General features: G+C 42.0%; 1 protein-coding gene across 5 annotated transcripts in view; it reads right to left on the bottom strand.

Annotated features, from left to right (window-relative positions):
* The window catches only part of LOC137071595 (cytosolic phospholipase A2 gamma-like), a 25711-nt gene continuing 3286 nt past the window's right edge, over window positions 1–22425 (bottom strand). Inside the window, exons 2-16 of one of the 5 annotated variants that reach the window (XM_067439732.1) lie at window positions 13941–13966; window positions 13630–13741; window positions 13388–13530; window positions 11410–11611; window positions 10852–10954; window positions 10601–10741; window positions 10186–10251; window positions 10042–10089; window positions 6388–6516; window positions 1828–1863; window positions 1622–1699; window positions 1391–1545; window positions 671–836; window positions 440–586; window positions 1–172 (exon numbers count right to left, since the gene is read on the bottom strand). In XM_067439732.1, the coding sequence (XP_067295833.1) occupies window positions 51–172; window positions 440–586; window positions 671–836; window positions 1391–1545; window positions 1622–1699; window positions 1828–1863; window positions 6388–6516; window positions 10042–10089; window positions 10186–10251; window positions 10601–10741; window positions 10852–10954; window positions 11410–11611; window positions 13388–13530; window positions 13630–13741; window positions 13941–13966 (1674 nt within the window). In that variant the 3' untranslated portion in view covers window positions 1–50. Of the gene's footprint in view, window positions 173–439; window positions 587–670; window positions 837–1390; window positions 1546–1621; window positions 1700–1827; window positions 1864–6387; window positions 6517–10041; window positions 10252–10600; window positions 10742–10851; window positions 10955–11409; window positions 11612–13387; window positions 13531–13629; window positions 13742–13940; window positions 13967–14378; window positions 16540–16584; window positions 17656–22425 lie in introns of those variants that run through there. The other 4 variants (XM_067439731.1, XM_067439730.1, XM_067439733.1 and 1 more) reach the window with 4 other exon arrangements.

A 22425-nucleotide genomic window follows, 5' to 3' on the forward strand; every position in this document is an offset into this window, starting at 1 on the left:
AGAGGACTAGGACATTGTAGAGATTGAAGAGTTAGAATGCATGGTGGTGCTCAACGAAAGGCCAGAATTAGGATTACTGATGAAATGAGAGCTACTATCAAAGGCCATGTCATAAACCACAGACTGTCATACGGAGTATAGCCAAATTTCAGCCAGGACACAGTGCCTGATCCTGTTGGAAGAGAACATGTGTTAGTGTTTTGGTAGACATTGAGTTTTGTGTTAATGTATAATTGTATTTGGAAAATTAGTGATGGAGTTTAGTTTACAATGTGTGATATTGAGCATGAAATTAAGCATTTTGTCAATTGTGTGTTGTAGGTGTGTTAAGAGTTTAGGACGCTTACAAAAAACACTAAGAAATGAAACATATATTTTAAAATGACTCTGTTTAGTCACATTATTGAGTTTTGTCACACAATTGCCCTGAATCACTTACCCTTAATGGCCGCACGGATCTGATCCAGCAGTTTCGCTCTGTTGTTTGTGATGTTTTTTCCAGCGACCTCCATCAGTTCAGTGATCATCTTAGGGCTGTAAGGACCTTGAACGGTCCTATATCTGTTTCTCATGTCCTCAATTTTATCTAAAGAAACATTAACATACTTAAATCAGAACATAGTAAATATATTTCCGTTTTATTCAGGACTACTGTAAGATCATAACTTGCCTCCACAATTGACCTCATTTAAGAGAGGGATGTGGATCACGGTTGGAGCGTTTTGGCCTTTGAACACATAGAAGTCCTTCGGTTTCTTTACGTCTTCATCTGGAATCTTGACCTTAGGGAAATTGATTTTTCTTTTCTTGCACATCTTAACAGCTTTCTTCACCGCCTGTGGTAGAAAAGCATCACATTATTGTTGGATTGAAAGGGTTAGACTGTAAGTATTTATTCAGTGAAATCATCGGGATGAGAACCGCTCTCTGGGATAAATGGAAATGCTAATGATTGGCACTCTTTAGGAATCATAATATGGTTAAATGAAAATCAATGCATTTATTTTTAAACAGTTTTCTCTGTTTAAATGATATTTTCAGATGTAATGGTTGTTGTGACTCGCACAAACAGGGAAATACTAAAATTAATCTTTAATAATAATGCTGAGAGCACGCAGGAAAATATAAGCATCGACCAAGTTAAAACAACACAGAACAATGAAAATAGAAAACTGAGGGTTTAAATAAATACACAGACAGTAATGAAAGGAACTAAGAACAGGAGAGGAACTGATGAATAAAAACTAACAATCTCAGAGAACTCAGGCAAAACTAAAAGAGAATGCAACCGTTACAGATATTTGTACAGGTTCGAAACAACATGAGATGGAGTAAATTATAGGGGATTTATTCCTTTACAATGACCTATGAGTGAGTGTGTATGCAATACCATGAAAGGATCGTCTTCACTGAAATCCAGTGAGATGATGAGGTCAACTTTTCTCTCTTCTCTCAGCACTGAGAAGTAGGGTGAGTTGAGCAACAGTCCAGCGTCTATATAGTCTCTCGTCTCACTTTTCCGAAGAGTTGAGGGCACTGCTTCATCTGAGAGATCAGCATTATTATATTAATCACAATGAATTCCCAGTTAGCACCTGTCCATTTGAGTTTCTGTTCTCACCTTTCATTTTATAGAGGAAGTTATACTTCCTCCCCCAGATCCACTGAACTATGCATTTCACAATACTCTTCAAAATATCTGTGAAACAAACACACAATGGTTAAATTCAGTAAATGGTTCTGATATAGTTGTATACTCTGTATATGTTTTTAGCTGACTATCTTTGGAGAAAAGTTTATAGTTTCTTCAGCTTCACTTCAGCTTACGTAGTAAATCATTTTCCAAAAGGCCTCCAGTGAGCTCTGTAAAAACAAGGGAATGTGCAAATTGAGTTCTCTTTTTTTTTTTTGATGAGGTAAAATAATGTATCTTGTGTTAGAGTTTTTGTTATATAAAACATGTTTTTGCATGATATAGTATCCATATTTGTAATTTCATCAGTCATTTTTATGTTGTTTAAGGGCATGTTCAAATTCAAAAACATCATAATGAATAAGTAAAAGGCTATTTTCTACACTGGTTTTGAGGCTCTTTCCTGAATGTTTGGTTTAGATGGGAGTGCAACACTGATGACTTGGAAGTAAACACCCACGGCTAGGATTGGATAAGCTCTCGAATCTTGCCGTCTTCTGCATATTTATTGCATATTATTTAGGTTAAATTTCTTGCACAAGCCGATGGGCAGGGCTATAGAATCAGGTGTTCTTCTTTTGAGGTGGCGTTTCACTACACGATGATGTCAAGGTGTGGCATATTCGGAAATCAATTGTTTGCTGGTTCTGGTGTCAATAAAAGCTTTTCTTTGACTAACAAGGACATTTTCAGCTCAGAAAAATTTAAAACACTAATTTCAAACCAAAAGTAAAACCGCACTGGCATTCATAATGGTGCGGAGCAAAGCGCGTGGTTTCAAGGAATTCAATGAAGTTTCGATAGGAATGTACTGTCACGAACACACAAAGGAAATGGTGCGAGGACTCAAGTGCAGAAAAGGATATATATTTATAACAAATAAAACATAAATACAAAACAAACACCCACGAGGGGGCAAAACACATAATAGAACATAAACTAAAACTCAAAACATACCAACAGAAGTCACTGGGGGAACGGGAGACGCAGACATTACACAAGGATCCAACACAGACTGACAAACACAAGGAGATTATAAAGGGAACAAACAAGGCAGATAATGAGGGAGAACAGGTGGGGCAAATTAACCAATAATCAGATAACAAGGGGGAGGGAACTGACAGGGACACGAGCACATGCTCAACATAACAAAACCCACAAGTGCACACACGACAGGACAGGCATGTGACATTACCCCCTCCTTAAGGAGCGGCTACCAGACGCTCCACTAGGGACGGGAGGGACAGACCCGGGCGGGACGGGAGGGACAGACCAGGGAGGGACGGGAGGGACAGACCAGGGAGGGACGGGAGGGACAGACCAGGGAGGGACGGGAGGGACAGACCAGGGAGGGACGGGAGGGACAGACCAGGGAGGCACGGGAGGGACAGACCAGGGAGGGACGGGAGGGACAGACCAGGGAGGGACGGGAGGGACAGACCAGGGGGGCACGGGAGGGACAGACCAGGGGGGCACGGGAGGGACAGACCAGGGAGGGACGGGAGGGACAGACCAGGGGGGCACGGGAGGGACAGACCAGGGGGGCACGGGAGGGACAGACCAGGGGGGCACGGGAGGGACAGACAAAGAAGGTACAGACAAGGGAGGGGTAAACAAGGGAGGAACGAGGAAAACAAAAAGTTCAGGAGGCCATGGTGGCCCACAAAGTTCGAATGGCCAGGGCGGCCCACCGAGTTCGGGAGGCCCACCAAGTTCAAGCGGCCGGGGCGGACCATAGAGTTCAGGCAGCCAGGGCAGTGCGGGTAGAGCAGGACGCCAGGGAGGCGCGGTGAGAGCAGGGTGCCAGAGAGGCGCGGTGAGTGCAGGGGGCGCCAGGGAGGCGCGGTGAGAGCAGGACGCTTTAGTGGCGCGGTGAGAGCAGGACGCCTCAGCGGCGCGGTGAGAGCAGAACGCCTCAGCGGCGCACGGAGAGCAGGACGCCTCAGCGGCGCACGGAGAGCAGGACGCCTCAGCGGCGCACGGAGAGCAGGACGCCTCAGCGGCGCACGGAGAGCAGGACGCCTCAGCGGCGCACGGAGAGCAGGACGCCTCAGCGGCGCACGGAGAGCAGGACGCCTCAGCGGCGCACGGAGAGCAGGACGCCTCAGCGGCGCACGGAGAGCAGGACGCCTCAGCGGCGCACGGAGAGCAGGACGCCTCAGCGGCGCACGGAGAGCAGGACGCCTCAGCGGCGCACGGAGAGCAGGACGCCTCAGCGGCGCACGGAGAGCAGGACGCCTCAGCGGCGCACGGAGAGCAGGACGCCTCAGCGGCGCACGGAGAGCAGGACGCCTCAGCGGCGCACGGAGAGCAGGACGCCTGGGAGGCGCGGTGAGAGCTGGACGCCTGGGAGGCGCGGTGAGAGCTGGACGCCTGGGAGGCGCGGTGAGAGCTGGACGCCTGGGAGGCGCGGTGAGAGCTGGACGCCTGGGAGGCGCGGTGAGAGCAGGGCGCCTCAGCGGCGCAGGGAGAGCAGGGCGCCTCAGCGGCGCAGGGAGAGCAGGGCGCCTCAGCGGCGCAGGCAGGGCGTTGGGGAAACTTCTCCAGTCCAGCAGTATCCACCGGCACTGGGACCACCGGAATACAATCTGCTGGCATTGGGACCACCGGAACATGATCTGCCGGAACTGGGACCACCGGAACATGATCCACCGGCACAGGGACCACCGGAACACGATCCACCGGCACAGGGACCACCGGAACACGATCCGCCGGAACTGAGACCACCGGCACACGATCCACCGGAACTGGGACCACCGGAACTGCCTCCGGGGCTTCGGATAAAGCCCTGTGCTCCTTCCACGCATGCAGGACTGCCACCACAAAGCATCCCATCACAGCCCTCCAGGCCGTTTCCGGACTCGGGACCACCGGAACGGAGTCCACCGGCACAGGGACCACCGGAACACGATCCACCGGAACACGATCCACCGGCACAGGGACCCCCGGAACACGATCCACCGGCACAGGGACCACCGGAACACGATCCACCGGCACAGGGACCACCGGAACACGATCCACCGGCACAGGGACCACCGGAGCACGATCCACCGGCACAGGGACCACCGGAGCACGATCCACCGGCACAGGGACTACCGGAGCACGATCCACCGGCACAGGGACTACCGGAGCACGATCCACCGGCAAAGAGACCATCGGAGCACGATCCACCGGCACAGGGACCACCGGAGCACAATCCACCTGAACTGGGACCACTGGAACAGGCACGGAGGGAGCCTTCCTTCTCCTCCTCCGTTTCAAGACCACCAGAACTGGGTCCATCGGCATTGGGACCACCGGAACACGATCCACCGGCACCGGGACCACCGGCACAGGGTCCACCGGAAGTGGATCCATAGGTACCACCGGACTCCGGAGAGGGGTCCTCCTCCGCTGTCCAATGAAATAATCCACAGTCACCTCGAATGTTGCCCCCTCCAGTGCCCTCATTACAGTCCAATCGAATGGTTTGTCGAGGGCATAATTGAAGAGCTCCTTAAGAGTTTCATCTCTGTATCCCAGTCCCTCTGCAGCCCTCTTAAACTCCTGTGCAAATTCCCTCAGATCAGTTCCTTGTTGCCGCATAGCTCTAAGGGAGCTAAACTGGACTATACGGTCCCAGAGGGGACAGGAGATAGCAGAGGGAGGGGATTGCGGTGACCTCTTTCTCCGCTGAGTCCTCATATTGGTTGGATCCTTCTGTCACGTCACAGACAAGGGAAAATGGTGCGAGGACTCAAGTGCAGGAAAATAATATATTTAATTATAACAAATAAAACAAACTCAAAACAAAACCCACGAGGGGGAAAAACACATAATAGAATAATAACATATAAACTTAAACAAACCAACAGAATCACGGGGAGGACGGAGGACGGAAGACGCAGACATTACACAAGGATCCAACACAGAGTGACAAACACAAGGAGATTATAAAGGGAACAAACAAGGCAGATAATGAGGGAGAACAGGTGGGGCAAATTAACCAATAATCAGATAACAAGGGGGAGGGAACTGACAGGGACACGAGCACATGCTCAACATAACAAAACCCACAAGTGCACACACGACAGGACAGGCATGTGACATGTACTCCCTTAAATTGGCACTTTTACATTTTGCTTTGAAACGAAATCTTCAGTGATCCTCTTGTCAGTCAGCTCCTCGCTCTCTTATGAATGAAATCTTACTCTTCTTACACTTCTGCTGGTGTGCTGCAACTCTCATTCGGCTCATGATGCACGTTCAATTTTTAATTGCAGTCTGTTCTCTAACTGAACAAAATTATTTGATTACTATAAAAACATTATAAAGGACAGTGGGGGGCGGTGCCATGGTGGGCAAATGATGTAACCGGTGTTTCGCCTGAACACTGATAACATCAACTATCGCAGCAAGCCTAGTGTGAACGCTTTCAAACAAACTGCAGTTTTGAATGATATATGAACGCAACTTGGACCAAAGGCACGTAAACAAACCAAAAACAGGAAGATGAGACTCTAAAAGGACAGAATGCGCACATAGTTGCGAGTTTGCCCATCACAGTTTGGTACAGGCATCTCCTCACAGCAGATCTTGTTATTTGATTTCTTTGGTCTGGACCAAGTGAACCGAACTACAAGTATGACCACACCCCAAATGTTGCTAAAACTCCATTAAATATACATTTTCTAGCACACTTTAGGAAAATTTACCATTCAGTTTTGTGCTGATATATTCATCAAGATCAGATGGATCTTTGTTAGACAAAACAGAGAGCTCTATCTCCACAAAATCCTTGAGCAGATAGAAATATCCGTCTAGAAAAGTGGAGCCTAGATCTCCTGAAAAAAACACACATTGAACAAACATGAACATAGTGAACCACTTCAATGCAAGTGGTTTTCATCTCCAAATTTATGACATTGATATCAAGTATTTTCAGGTTATTATCATATAACACACTTTTATTTTTCATCATTCATGAGTTCACACTTGCAAATAAGTCAGATAGAATACATAGAATACATATGCCGAATTCAGAGTTCTTTGGCAGGATCAAGCCAAGAATGAGGATTTGAATTGGTGGGGGGATGCTGAAAACTTTTGGGAAATGTTGGTGGGTCGACTGTGTGTTTGCGTGCATGTGTGTGTACTTGTGTATATTACATTGTGGGATATAAACAAATGTTATATATAGATTAGATAGATAGACAGATAGACAGATAGATAGATAGATAGATAGATAGATAGATAGATAGATAGATAGATAGATAGATAGATAGATAGATAGATTGATTGATTAAAAAAAAGTTTAAAAAATAACAGGCAGCATACCAACGTTTAACCCCCCCAATGTTCAAACCAAATCTACGCCCTGTGGTGAGACTTGTATGACATGTGGAGCGAAAGCACAAAGATTAAGAAGTAATAATTTCTGCACCTATTAATTTCTGTACCTATATGCATAAAATCTCAGCATTTTGACAGCTAATGCTTAGTAGTTCGTTCTTTGTAGAAATCTGCAAGTGACTTTATACGCCCGCGCTCCTGCTCGTGCTTCTATTTTACTGTGTCTACCTGGCATCCTGTAGTGATCGCGTTTTCCTTAAAGTCACATTGCTGCTACATTATTTGTCTCAACTGTTATTTTTTATATATTTACTGTTTACAAAGTAGGACAAAAGTGTCACAGAGAAATCCAAACCTTGTTTAATTATTAATAAAATGAGCATCTCCACCAAAAATATCTAAGGTCGCAGGCCCTCTCGTCCACCGGCATACTTCTCAAACACACAGACATACAAATCCATATTAAACCCTTTGGCTTGTGCCTTTTGGCTTGTTTTCATCAAAGAAGGTCAAAATCCTGGTGCGATCATTTTAAATATATTATATCTATTTAAATATACCACCGGCTCTCTCTGGTCTCAGTCTCGACTTGGACTCGACCCTTTTTGAAATCGGTCTCGACTCGGACTCAACCTTCTCGGAACTCGGACTCAACTCAGACTCGAATGAGCAGGTCTCGACTACTAGCCTGACAAGCCAGACCCACATCAAGATGTTTGGTCTGGAAACTCACAATAGACAGGGCTCAATCCGAGGGGTGGGATAAACGGTTGTCTTTCAAACTCCCTCTGCACACGATAGGATAGCGCTACACCAACCAGAGCAACGAAGGTGAAGCAGAGCTCGCTGACAGATTAAACATTTACCGTATCCGGTCGGCTAAACTCCGAACACATCTTCCCTTTTTAAGAATGACTTCAGTGCCGTTCTTTGTTCTTTTCTCAGAGAAAAGCTTAACTCCAAGTCTTCCAGAGTCGCGGTCAAAGCTGATTCGAAAGACCGCCGCCGTTCGCCAGTTTCTGTGTTTACTAGAAGCACGCAAACGCAACTCGGCCGTCGTCATTATGGCCCCGCCCGCCGACTCTATACACGACGTGATTGGGCCGTCCAGATTGTGAGGAATACAGCTCAGAAGGGTATTGAGAGTTCCTAGACGACACTTGCGGGCAGATTAAATTTGCTGCCGCTAGGGTGTGTCTAGATTTCTAGGCTACTCGACTACAACACTGTGTTCATCAGCAGGTATGAACAGATCATTAGACACAAAAGACTGATCAACTTCTCAGTTAACCTGATAACCGTCACGAGGACGAGGACGCACTGAAGGTCTCTTTGTTTAAATTAGCTCAAAATTACTATCAGATGTAAGTAATTACCTTGACAAACTATACATCATTAAAAAGATCTAAGACTAAAGTTTAATTTTTTTACCTCTGTTTTATTCTCAAAGTCTTATAGTGACCGTAATGTGTTAATATGTTCCAGGAGTTATGAATATGATCTTGGGCGTCGCTACCTTTTGATTGTAATATGCACGTCATTTGCTCCCATTCATAAAAAAATCCTCCTTGGTCGTCATGAAGACACTCGACAAAACAACTTCCCTCAGGGCTTTTACTTCAAAAGTGTGCAGATGTGGAGAAATATTGATAGATTCTCACACGTTTGAGTCAAATTTCTATACAGAGAAGTATTATTTATTCAATCTTTATCCAAAATCCGCGGATGTATGATTATGAGAGCAGTAGGCTGTGATATGCTGTGTTTTCAATTCATTCTGGCAGCCGGAGGGCGCTGGAAAGCTGTACTACTGAAAATTCACCCCATGGGGAACACATGAAGAACAGACACACCATGTGACATTCAGGAAGTATCTGACATATGGACATATCCACACAGCTCCCTGGGATCGTCAGATCGCTATTTTATGCAGATAAACACGTTTTAAGACAATAAACACACAATCGCGGCAATATATGGTTGGTCTGTGTTCTTTATGCCATGTTGGGTGGTTTCATAATAGATGATATTTATAATGCAATGCTATTCCACATAGCTTTTAGCATTGTATATTTTCTGTCAGATTTTTTGACCCGAAGCTATATGAGATCACATATTGTTATATAAAACACTCTACATATAAAATATAAAGTGATATGAAGCAAGTTTTGAATAAAACATGATTTTAATCGTATAAATTGTTGTTTTGCTGGTGTGCTAAGCTAACATGCTAGCTTGCCCTAGATGCACCTGCCACTGAGTAAATACTTTATTTTTATGAACATTTTCTAAATGTAAAACTACTGAAATGCTTATTTGGACGAAATGCATTCAATAGAGTCTCAGTGAGGGTAAAGTGAGAGGTTTGATTTAGAAATGAGGTTTGAATAGAACAGTTTGAATAGAGAATCGTTAGTAATTATAATGCAGACAAAAGAATAATAATTGGAGCCATAACCAGTCCGCAGAAGTGTGAATGCCGGGGAGACAAACTGAATGGGGCAGTTTGCACCTCTAAACAATAGAGGCAATACAGCGACTGAAAGCTGAGAAGATGTGGCAATAAACATCAGTTGATATTTCAGCGATATCTCAAAATAAAATCACATGAAACGATCTTGTAAAACGTTTAATAAAATGCAGAGTTTTAGACTGATCATCTTCAGATCTGAAATATAACATGGTCAGACTTGTGGCTTTAGCTGTAGTGCATTTCTAGATTTCTCCAAGGCCCACTTCAATTTTATTTTCATAAAGATATATCATACAAATAAATTTCTAATAACTTTACAAAACTTTGAAGCTTATTATAGCTTTTTTTTATTATAAAAAATATTATCATTTTGACTTTACAGTAAACTGCCAGGTGTCTGCTTTCAAATGAGACCATAATTATGCTTTTAGTGCAAAGGATTCACAAACTGTATTTGTTTTAGTCTGAGTATACATTTCTTAGGATTTTTTCAAAATTTAGAAATCAGCTTAACAGGTTAAAAAAGTAATAAGAAATTCTTTACCTTTCCCCTTTTCTGTTTTAGGTAGCCCTATTACATTTTTAAAGGAATCTGGGGTGGAAATCAAATGTAATTTAATTTTACATGATAATGAAATGATTGTCAGTTTTAGGCAGAACTGAATCTTCAGAATAAATGAAGTTGCACCTTGTATTTGTTTCCAGATTATTTCACGGTTCTCCTCTCCCTCAGCTACAGCGCTGCCACATAGAGCTTCAGAAAACACATTTAAGTTTATAAGTGGAACCAAATAAACCAAGATGTATCATTGAAATGAGATGAGTAATACAAACTGTCTGATTTAGGGTCTTATTTTTAAGCAAAACTTATCTTTCCTTTAAATCACAAAAGGTTTATGTTGAAAACAGCACCTCATGTGTTGGTGAAATTGCTAATTGTAATGTTTATATTTTGATAGACTTGATCTCCAGATCAATCCCAGAAACTACAGATCTATTTATTCTCTGATTCAGTTCTATATAAAGTTAACAATAGAGAATCTGTAGAATTAAGTTGATATTATAAATTTGAATAAACTCTCCTTTAAAACAGAGTTTGTTACCTTGCAGGTACAGCATGTCCATTTCAGGCTGCTTCTTGATCTTACAGCCCTTTTCAAACTTGCTGCCAAAGCTGGAGGTTTCCACAAACGCTCCAATGAGGGAATAACCTGCTTCATATGGAGTGAACTCAAACCAGGGGTCTGCAGACAGAAACACATCCATAAAACAGCTGATACTAACACATTCTGTCTTACACACACACACACACACACACACACACACACACACACACACACACACACACACAGACCTGCATCTTCATCCTGTTTGCACTGCTTGTCGATCACAGTGTAGATGGGAAAAGGGTCATTACTCTGCTGGTCCCAATGATCTGTGAGTGTGTCCTCGTCTATCTGAAGACAAAAGTGTATTTTTACAGCTGTTGATCATCATTTTAGTGTTGGAGAGACCTGGAACAATTTCTTTAGTCACAAACAAGCTCAAGTAAAAAACACTTGCTAGGGACTGTTTTTCTTCACGGAAGCTTTTCGTTTAATGAGCTAATGCAATATTTTTTATATAATTTTTTATTTTATTTTTTATTTATAATTGTTTAATTTAAAAATATTAATTATTTAATTAAATATATACATAAACTGCTGTGTTTTCGCATTTACACAGCTGTGATGTTGCTGTGTACCATTATAGCTAATAATTATGAGAAAGTTTCTCACTATAATGATTTAGAAAATCGTTTGTTTAGCCAAGTGTGTGGCATATATATCAATAGGCTAAAATATAACAATTTTCAAAGACTGATTTGAGCAGCTCATTTAGATCATTGAAGGTTGTGGTAAGTGATACAAACCTCTTTCACATAATCTGTGATGACCATCGCTGCCCAGAAATCAGTGAAACTGAAGAAGTCTTTCTTTTGGTAAAAATTCCACATTTTATGAAAACTTTTAGCCCAGTTGACTCCAGGACCGTTGAGTCTCTGGACGATCTTGTCTTTCACAGTCTCTAGTTTGGTGGACCAGTCTGGTTCCTGATATAAGGAGGCCATACACCTTCAGAGGAACAACATATGTTCTCATTTATGACATTCACCACATCTCTGTGTGTGTGTGTGTGTGTGTGTGTGTGTGTGTGTGTGTGTGTGTGTGTGTGAGTACAGGTCCTTCTCAAAAAATTAGCATATGTGATAAAAGTTCATTATTTTCCATAATGTAATAATAAAAATTTAGTTTTTTCAATAAAAAAACTTTCATATATTTTAGATTCATTGCACACCAACTGAAATATTTCAGGTCTTTTATTGTTTTATACTGATGATTTTGGCATACAGCTCATGAAAACCCAAAATTCTCAAAAAATCTAAAAAAATTAGCATATTTCATCCGACCAATAAAAGAAAATTGTTTTTAATACAAAAAAAGTCAACCTTCAAATAATTATGTTCAGTTATGCACTCAATACTTGGTCGGGAATCATTTTGCAGAAATAACTGCTTCAATGCGGCGTGGCATGGAGGCGATCAGCCTGTGGCACTGCTGAGTCGTTATGAAGGCCCAGGATGCTTCGATAGCGGCCTTAAGCTCATCCAGAGTGTTGGGTCTTGCGTCTCTTAACTTTCTCTTCACAATATCCCACAGATTCTCTATGGGGTTCAGGTCAGGAGAGTTGGCAGGCCAATTGAGCACAATAATACCATGGTCAGTAAACCATTTACCAGTGGTTTTGGCACTGTGAGCAGGTGCCAGGTCATGCTGAAAAACGAAATCTTCGTCTCCATAAAGCTTTTCAGCAGATGGAAGCATGAAGTGCTCAAAAATCTCCTGATAGCTAGCTGCATTGACCCTGCCCTTGATAAAACAGGGCAGCTGACATGGCACCCCAGACCATCACTGACAGTGGGTACTTGAAACTGGACTTGAGTCATTTGGGCATTTCCTTCTCCCCAGTCTTCCTCCAGACTCTGGCACCTTGATTTCCGAAGGACATGCAAAATTTGCTTTTATCCGAAAAAAGTACTTTGGACCACTGAGCAACAGTCCAGTGCTGCTTCTCTGTAGCCCAAAGTGGCTTGACCTGGGGAATGCGGCACCTGTAGCCCATTTCCTGCACACACCTGTGCACGGTGGCTCTGCATGTTTCTACTCTAGAATCAGTCCACTGCTTCCGCAGGTCCCCCAAGGTCTGGAATCGGCCCTTCTCCACAATCTTTCTTTAGGGTCCGGTCACCTCTTCTCGTTTTTTGCCACACTTTCCTTCCCACAGACTTCCCACTGAGGTGCCTGGATACAGCACTCTGGGAACAGCCTGTTCGTTCAGAAATTTCTTTCTGTGTCTTACCCTCTCGCTTGAGGGTGTCAATGATGGCCTTCTGGACAGCAGTCAGGTCGGCAGTCTTACTCATGATTGCGGTTTTGAGTAATGAATCAGGGTAGGAGTTTTTAAAAGCCTTGGGAATCTTTTGCCGGTGTTTAGAGTTAATTAGTTGATTCAGATGATTAGGTTTATAGCTCGTTTAGAGAACCTTTTCATGATATGCTAATTTTTTGAGATAGGAATTTTGGGTTTTCATGAGCTGTATGCCAAAATTATCAGTATTAAAACAATAAAAGACCTGAAATATTTCAGTTGGTGTGCAATGAATCTAAAATATATGAAATATATGATTTAATTTCTATCATTACATTAAGGAAATTATGAACTTTTATCACAATATGCTAATTTTTTGAGAAGGACCTGTGTGTGTGTGTGTGTGTGTGTGTGTGTGTGTGTGTGTGTGTGTGTGTGTGTGTGTGTGTGTGTGTGTGTGTGTGTGTGTGTGTTGTTTGTACCAGGTGGATCCAGAGACTCCGCTCAGATAAAGGATGCAGTCCAGAAGACCTGTTTTCTGGAGCTGAACCAGGGATCCCAGCAAACCCACCATGGCTCTTTGTCCTCCTCCAGAACCCAGTAATGCAATGTTTGGCACCTCATTCTGAAACAAAGATTGATTCAGCAAACATTTGTTTTTTATCAGATACAACATCTTGCGTAAATAGCCAGACAGGTAGCTATTAACTTTAAGATGTTTTACCTCACTGCAGTGTATCTTGAGTTTTTTCAAACTTTGCTGAATATCTTTTCTCCTTTTGGCTACAAACTCCTCCTCCTCCTTATTCAGAGAGTGTCCGATTCTCACCTCACCACTGCAGAGACACACACGAACACACACGCACGCACACACACAGACACACACCTGTGCTGAATAACATCACATACTGCTATAATCCAGTTTGTAGAGGTTAATTGTGATGCAGTTCAGTTCTTATATAAAATAAAAAAGCACAGCTAATTCAGAAATCTGAATTACATACAGTAATGGATATTAAAGGAATAAAGAATTACCTTTCCTGGGGTGTAGATGCACTCATCTATAAAACAATACAGCAGAGGTAGGAGTAAGTCACACGTGCAAGTCGCAAACAAGTCCAAGTCAATTTTTGTGAGAGTCAAGCACGTCAAGTTAAGTCAAGTCAAGGCACTGCTTTATGTCAATCAGGTCATGTTGTAGCTTTGGTCAAGCAAGTCACAAATGTTTGATGATTTCAAATGCTTTACATTGTGTCTACATTTTTATATAGAAACAATACAGAAACAATCTCTGAACTGACATACTAGTAACACTTCTGCAGATATTCTGTATAACCCACATACACAAAACGCTATGTTGTCGAAACGCTCACAGTAGGCTTTTTCAGCAAAACTGGTTAATTATTCAGCAAAAAAAAATATGCAGTTATTCATCATTGTGCAACACAATTCAGATGCCACATTTCAACTTACAGTACTGGATGTTTTCGTAGTGAAGTTTTTTGTGTGTGTGTGTGCAATTTTGAACTCATTATCGAGACCTTAGGATTGATACAGAACCCACCCATTCTGGCAACACTGAGCATGGGTACAACCATGGGCGTGTCGTGATCTGTGAGGGACTGATTAACATGGAAACTTGGCGTAGCGCCTTCCAAGTTCAGTCACTTATGACTGTCAGTGCTCTTGCATTAGCTCTCTCTGCTTGCCTGCTGCGTCAAATGGTTAGGTTGCGGTGCATTCAAAAACAGATATTTATCAAACAAAACCAAGTTATTTCAAGTCATTTGACTCATGTCCATGTCAAGTCTCAAGTCCTAAATGTGCGACTTAAGTCTGACTCGAGTCTCCCACTCTGGGATTCACTGTCTGGGGTGGTAACAAAGCGAAAAACACATTGTTCCTCACTAAAATGAATGAGAAGTGTTTTAGTCTAAATAAAGGGTTAATAGGATTATAAAATGAGCTGATGTGATTGATCACTTATTAAATTATTAAATTCATAATCATTTGTGACCCTTCACGGAAACCAGTGACACAAGTCGGTGGCACTACTTTTGAGCAAAATGAGAAAGAAGTGTTTTTATGTTTTTGTTTTCAAAATAGGTGAATCTGTTAGTTGATATCACGAAAAAGCCTCTCCATATTTGAGATAGCAGCATTGTTATATTTAAAAGTTATTGTACATTTTGAGGTTGAAATCGGCTTGTTTTTCGGAGATTCTCGCATGCAGTAGGGACGTGCCATTGTCTGTGTGTATTTACATACTGGATAAGCCAGCTTTTGTTATTGTCCCGCCCTCTAAGGGAAGCGTGGCTACTTAGTTATGCAGTGCTCTGGCCGGCTCTAGCTGATATCAAAATTCAATGAAGATGGATGCCAGGAAGATTATTGCCGACGAGCTGAACCGCGGCAGTTACACCGAAAATGTTTTGAATAATTCTTCGACAAGCCGGATGCTTATGGACAAGCATTCAATGATTCTGAAGACGATCTAAGTGATGATGAAAGCAGCATAATAAGACTTAATAATATTCCTAATCTACAATTGAGTGAAAATGAAGACAAGGAATAATGTATCGGACTGGCATCAGGCAAGTTGGACCGTAAGATATCAGAGGCTATATCGATAGTAACATTTGATGGGTATAAAGACAGAGAAATGGGGAAAATCCTTAACATTGACTGTAAATGCTACACGATGAGAAGAGAGAACTCTCTGCATGGGAGACAGTCCTGTAGCCAGAAGTTTTGTCCTGGCATTATGTGCAACATACGGCTTGATTCTTTAGCTGCGGATAAAGAGTGGCAGGACATGCAAATTATTGGACATTTAGAGGCAAACAGATGCACAGAACAAACTTCAGAGATGGTTAGGTCCACAAAGAAGATCCCAACAAAGATAAAGTGTGCCCAAACTAATTATTTTTTTAATTGGAGGCAACATGATTTGCAAGAATATTTTTCTGTTTCTTAGGGGGTGAGTTTCCATAAATATCAAAGTTTGTCGTTTTGTGTTCATTCTAAGAACACGTACACGTTCTCTCATGTTTAGACCTTCCCATACCTACCTATTGTTATTATATGTCATTTTAATTGTAATCTTGTCACTTGCCAAAAAAAACCATTACTATAATGGGCTTTTAGGACGGTAATGTAACCATCTGCATTATTAATAGTATGTGGCCCAATTTTTCCCATTGCATCTGTCGCTGCTATGCAACCATGCAGCTTTACAGGGGGTATGGCTTATCTAAATGAGATGTAAATGAGCACTATTGTCACTACCAGCAGGTGAGTACAGGTGAGAACTAAAACTCAATCTTTAGAGGCCATTTTCTCCCCTTTGAGCTTTTTTAATGCCTACCTTCAAATGGCCACAACTTCTCCAAATATTGTCAGGTTTCCGTGCGTTACACATCGTTTGAAAGCTTTGAGACTACATTTTTTAATATGTGAATAACAAATGCCCCAGAACTGACTTCTGTTCTGAATTTCTGGGGTTAGTATTGTGCTGAAGACTATAATTACTTTATTTAAAACGTAATCGCTCTGCAATCTTCAGCACATTGATAGTTCCTTTGCTAAATACTTTAGATGCATGTGTGCTTTGGCTATTGTTAATTAGCTGAAAAATGTGAAACAATTATAATGTAAGTAAATATAAGCAATACATTACTGTTTCAAGACAGAAGGAACAGACACAAGGTGAGGAATCTTGGGTGAGATGACATCCAGACAATGAGACTTGAATGACATCAATTGTATACTTGCAGACAGAGATCAAGTGGAGACACACTGGAATGGAGGATAATAAGTCGGATACACAGGAGGAAACACTGGAGACGAGGAACAACGAGGAACAATGAGGAAGAAACAGAGATATCACAGGGAACAGGTAAGTAGTTTTGGAGTCCAAGAGGTAAGCACAGCGTTAACTTCTTAATGCAAACGATACAAGACAAATGCTGATTATGAGAGGGTTGCTTAAATGCTGGAGGTTATTGTAGTGCTGATGATGTGCAGATATGTGTAATCAGAACTCAGGAGAAGGAGTGCGCTGTGATCGGTTGAGGGTAGACCCTGGTGTGGTTTTGACAATTACATTATATACACTTAAAAAAATTACTTTCAATGTTGTTAGCTGCACTCAAATCATCCTTGTTCACATAAACTCACTTAAAAAACGCATTCAATTTACTGAGTTGTTTCTACTAAAAATGAGTTTTGTCAGTTTTACTTAAGTGTTTGTTTGGACAACTTAACATTGATGAGTTAAACGAACAAACTGGGCAGTGGATCACATACATATATATTGTTAGTCGTGTGTCTTTTTATCTTGCGCCCTATTTAACCCTATATGATTATTGAGGTAGTGTAAGAATAGTCAAATCTAGTCTAAACCATAAAGTACTCACCCCACCAGCAGGTTGAAATTCTTCAAGAATGATGTAGAAGGCCCCCTTGTGGTTCTTTTTTTAGGCTCAGTTTGTAGTTATAAGTTAAGCCTCACAGTAACAATAGTAAAGCAGAAGGCAATAGTAACAATAAAACACTTATTCTATTGGTTACAATACAAAGCAGTTAATGCAAAACAAAAAATTAAAATTACAATCAGCTAAACAAAAGATCTATAGGTAAACTCTAACCAGCAATACTAATTGCAAGTGTCTTTCACGCTTGATGCAGGCAGCATCTGAGGGGTGCTTTTTAGAGCACATTTACATTTATATATACATTTTATAGTCAATAGCAATATCAATATCCAAAACCATATTATGCTATTTACTAATAATTCATTAATAGTGTATTACTGAATATAAAATTACATACATTATGATATATAAGTAAATATTTTTCATATATGAAAAGTGGCAATTCCTTATGTATTTTTCAATGTATTTCAATGTATTTCAATATATTTACACAATATATTATTCTGTATATTTTCAAATATATTGTTATATTATTTAATATATTGATCATTCATATATAGGGAAATATATTTTCTTTCTGTAATGGAATGTCAGGAATTGTCACACCAGAAGATTTTTCCTATAAATGTGCCTTGGTGTTAAAAGAGAAAATGTTTTTTCTCCTGGCCTTAGCGCAATGCTGTACTCACTCTCCATTTTGTCTAAGCCTCTGAAGAGTTTTGGAAACTCCTTTCCCCAGTCTTTCTTTTGAAAGATTAAGATGACATCATCCAGCCTGGCTAACAACTACATGGTAATGGTCAACAAATGGCAATTTTTATCTTCCTACAACATTTGCTGTTACTGAGCCAAGGAATGCAATTTCATCAACTGCATCCTCAGTTAGTGTGGCAATATTCACATCATAAAGTTTCATAATGTCCCTTTTTAGGACACAGATTATATATTACATCTTTTGCTGGGCATTGCTGCAGGTTATGGTCTTTTGTGTCTCCACATCTTGAACACTGTGTCCCCTTTTAGGGCCTTCATTAGGCATTTTCTGTGCAGACTGTCCATATTGTGGCTTCACTTGTTTTGATTATACATTACTGTTCTGTTTAGCCTGCACACTATCCAGCTGTTTGTTAGTAATTTCCCCTTTGAAGTTTGACTTGAGCGAATCTTTTTTTACCCGTTTACTCTGTCAAACTCGTACAACAGCCTTCTCAAGTGTTAGTTCAGGGTTTCAAAAGTACTGACAGCTTTTGTCTGTTAGACCCATGACGAGTCTATCTCTCAGCATGCCATCGTGCAAATCTCCATATCCACAGTGCTCGGCTAGAAAATGAAGTTCCGTTATAATGTGACCCACAGACTCACCCACTTCTTTTTGCTGCTGATTAAATGATGCCCTCTCAAAAATCGTGTTTCTGCAAGCCATAAAGTGATCATTCAGTCTGTTCTTTACAACTTTGTAATCACTCACTTCTTCAGGACTTAAATGCAGAAAGGTTGTTATGTCTTCTGCTTCCTCACAATCATGAGGATCAAGGCATTCACTTGATTTTCATCTGCCTGCATCTACAATTCTGATGCAATTCGAAAATGATTTTCTGGTGGAGAAACTTGAAACTGATTCATGATGGTGCTGCAAACTCTTCCAGTCAGCACATCCTGCTGACAGAACAAAAAGAAAGTCTAAAATGACTTCACAACTTTGCTAACTTCGCTAAGTCCATCCAAACACACCTAAGAACTCCATGCTCGCCGACCTCCCTTGCAGCCCGGGGAGGGTGCCTTAGTTCCAGGCAAAAGTCAGATCGATTGTCCCTCTGCAGTGCAGTTTTGAAAACAGGCCGTCTGGGTTTTGTCGAGGAGAGGTCGACACTCTATGTACAAAAACGGACCTGAGAACCAGACAGGCCAACTGAGGGAAAGGCATTCATGAGCCTAAAGAGTGCTCTGTGTGTGGGCAGAGACTTCTAGGAATGACCTGCTCGGTTCACGCATCCACCCATTCAGAGCAGGTCAGGCATCCCAGGGAGGATGCACAGTCTGGGGCGGTAACAAAGCAAAAGGCACCTGGAGGAAATACTGCTGTATAGAACCTAATACTAGTAAATACACACAAATTACCATGATTGATCATCATTTAAATTAATGATCAATTAATTGACTAATAATTAGTCTTAATACTACAATATGCGTCTACAGCAGTGACTTGTAGCCGAAAGCATGACAGGGTTCCATGCTCGCAACCTCCCTGGGCAGCCCGGGAAGGGTGCCTTAGTTCCGGGCAAAAGTCAGATTGGTTGTCCCTCTGGAGTGCAGTTGTGAAAACAGGCCGTCAGGGTTTTGTCGGGGAGAGGTTGACACTCTACGTTCAAAAACGGACCTGAGAACCAGACAGGCAGACTGAGGGAATGGCATTTGTGAGCCTAAAGAGTGCTCTCTGTGTGGGCAGAGACTTCTAGGAATTCTAGGAATTCTAGGTCAGGCATTCCAGGGAGGCTGCACGGCCTGAGGCGGTAAAAACTTTGAGGCGGGAAAACTTTTGTCCTTTTCCTTGATGTTACTTAAATTGAGCCACAGATGCCTCTCAGTAGCCACCAAGGCTGCCATAGAACGGCTGATTGATTTAGCCGTCTCCTTGGTGGCCCTGAGAGATAAATCTGTGGCCCGGCGTAATTCAGTAACCACCTCAGGGCTAATACCCCCGCCCTCATCCATATCACTAAGCAACTCAGCCTGGCAGCCTGGCAGCGACATAGTGTGAAGGCATGCTGCAGCCTGACCAGCCACTGAGTAAGCATTACCCACTAATGCCGACGTTGTTCTTATTGGTTTAGTGGGTAACGTCGGGGCCTTTAAGGAAAATGCCGAATCAGGGGAAAGATAACTAGCTAATGTATCTTCTACTTTAGGCATCTCCCCATAACCATGTTCTTTATAGTTCATTATAGAGGAATAGTGTGACGTTTGTGCACTGTATACTCTATAAGAGACCGTTTTTTCCCATGATCATGACCAAGGTGTGGAGATCAGGAAAAAACGTCAGGCCCTGTCGCTGAGGTTGTGAACGAGATGGCAGGAAACGTTCATCAAGTTTGCCTTTAGAACGAACGTCCAGTTTATCAATGGGCCAGTCAATGCTCAATCGTGGTGGAAGTAACCACAGCGCGTGCTTCCAAACCCAGAGAGAAGGCACTGGATCTATCAGGTGAGGGTAGAGATAAGGCTGGGCCCGTCTCAAACCCCGCTGACAGATCCACTTGCGAACCCCAAGACCCCGATTTCATCGCCGCTGTGCCTCAGCAGCAGCAGGACCGGAGCCCTGGGGAGCGCGAGCCTGAACGTCCTCGCGAAAGAACGCCAGGCGGGATCGGAGTGTCCGCAATAGAAGCACTTCACAGTACTCACAGCCAGCGCCCTCAAATGCTAGCTGTGCATGCTCCTTTCCAAAACAAGCAACACATAATGTGTGTGTGTCCACTCTTAAGGAAACGCGGGCAGGGATGTACACACACTCTAAACTGCTGCTTATTCGCCATAGTGTTTTTATTATCGTTACTTTACTGAACAAGAAAAACACTTGAAAAAAAACACTGAACAGATATACACACAGAGCGCTACTGAAGACAGAGAAGCTAGCGCGGCTTTGTATGGGCTGGCTTTATAACTTCCTGGTTCTCTGACGTGCTGTCTCACCATTGGATGGATTTTACATGTGCTTCAAGACGTCATCACGCAAAGCATGATTATTTTTTTTGGCTTGTCATGGCCCCCTAGTATAAGCTTTAGATAGCTTCTTTGGGGACCATTTCTCATGCATGATTATCTTAAGTGCATATGAATATATGTATGTGTATGTGAATAAACTCCTTCTTGTTCTTCTTAAAAGCGTTCCCATAGTGTCAATCGATTCAACGGGAGTTCCCTAGAAAGGAAACAACTGGTAAAACTCTGCTGGTAGAGGTGTTAGTGAGGCCAGCGCACCCTGTGGTCTGTGTGGGTCCTAACGCCCCAGTATAGTGATGGGGACACGATACTGTCAAAGAGCACCATCCTTCGGATGTTAAACCGAGGTCCTGACTCTCTGTGGTCATTAATAAATATATTTGTAACACGAAGTCAGCTTTGAAGCCTTAGCTAAATTAAGTATACATGATATTAGGTAATGATCTAAGATGTCATCGCTCTGCTGCAGAATTTCAATAGCATCAACATTTATTCCATGTGACATTATTAGATCTAAAGTATGATTATGGCGATGAGTGTGTTTTGATATGTGTTGTCTAACTCCAATAGAGTTTAGAATGTCTCCAAATGCTAATCCCAATGCGTCTTTTTCATTGTCTACATGGATATTAAAATCACCAACAATTAGGACTTTATCAAAGAATTCCCTGATTTTTCTATTAGAGTTAGAACTGACTGCAGATAAAGTCTGTATGGTGGCCTGTAGCCAGCACAAGTCTAAAACATGATTTATCATTTACACTAGATTTTGTTATATTAAGCACCAACATTTCAAAATGGTTATATTTGAAACTAGACTTATTAGCAATTCTGAAAATATTACTATAAAATACAGCAACACCTCCCACTTTCCCTTTCAGACGTAGTTCATGTTTATAATTGTAATATTCTGGGGCAATCAAACAAGCTCATTGTCATTTAATGCTCATATTTCATTTTTACTTTTCAAAGACTCAAGAACTGATACTTCTGGGGATCGGACACTTCTGAGGCACTTGCATGCTTCAGCATTTTGAAGCGGACTTCTGCCTCAACAGTCTTGAACAACGTAAATGTCAGCAACACTCAACCAAGACATGGTAAGATATAAAATGCCCCAAAATACAAAATGTGCATACCAAAAAGTTAATGCATTCTTAAGGAAAACAATTATTTATTCTTGCCTTCACAGAGAAGGTAGTATGTGAAGCTTTTATCTGAAATATATTTAAATTCATGGTTTTCCCAGCAGAACACAGCACATCAAGTGGTTACATCCCAAACTTCTTCAAAGTGCTCAACTGCAAAGCAAGGTAAATACTTTAAGCATTTTGGATCCACATTACTCTTTTATAAAAATGTAT

This window comes from Pseudorasbora parva, chromosome 3, assembly GCF_024679245.1.
Source record: "Pseudorasbora parva isolate DD20220531a chromosome 3, ASM2467924v1, whole genome shotgun sequence".
NCBI lineage: Eukaryota > Metazoa > Chordata > Actinopteri > Cypriniformes > Gobionidae > Pseudorasbora > Pseudorasbora parva.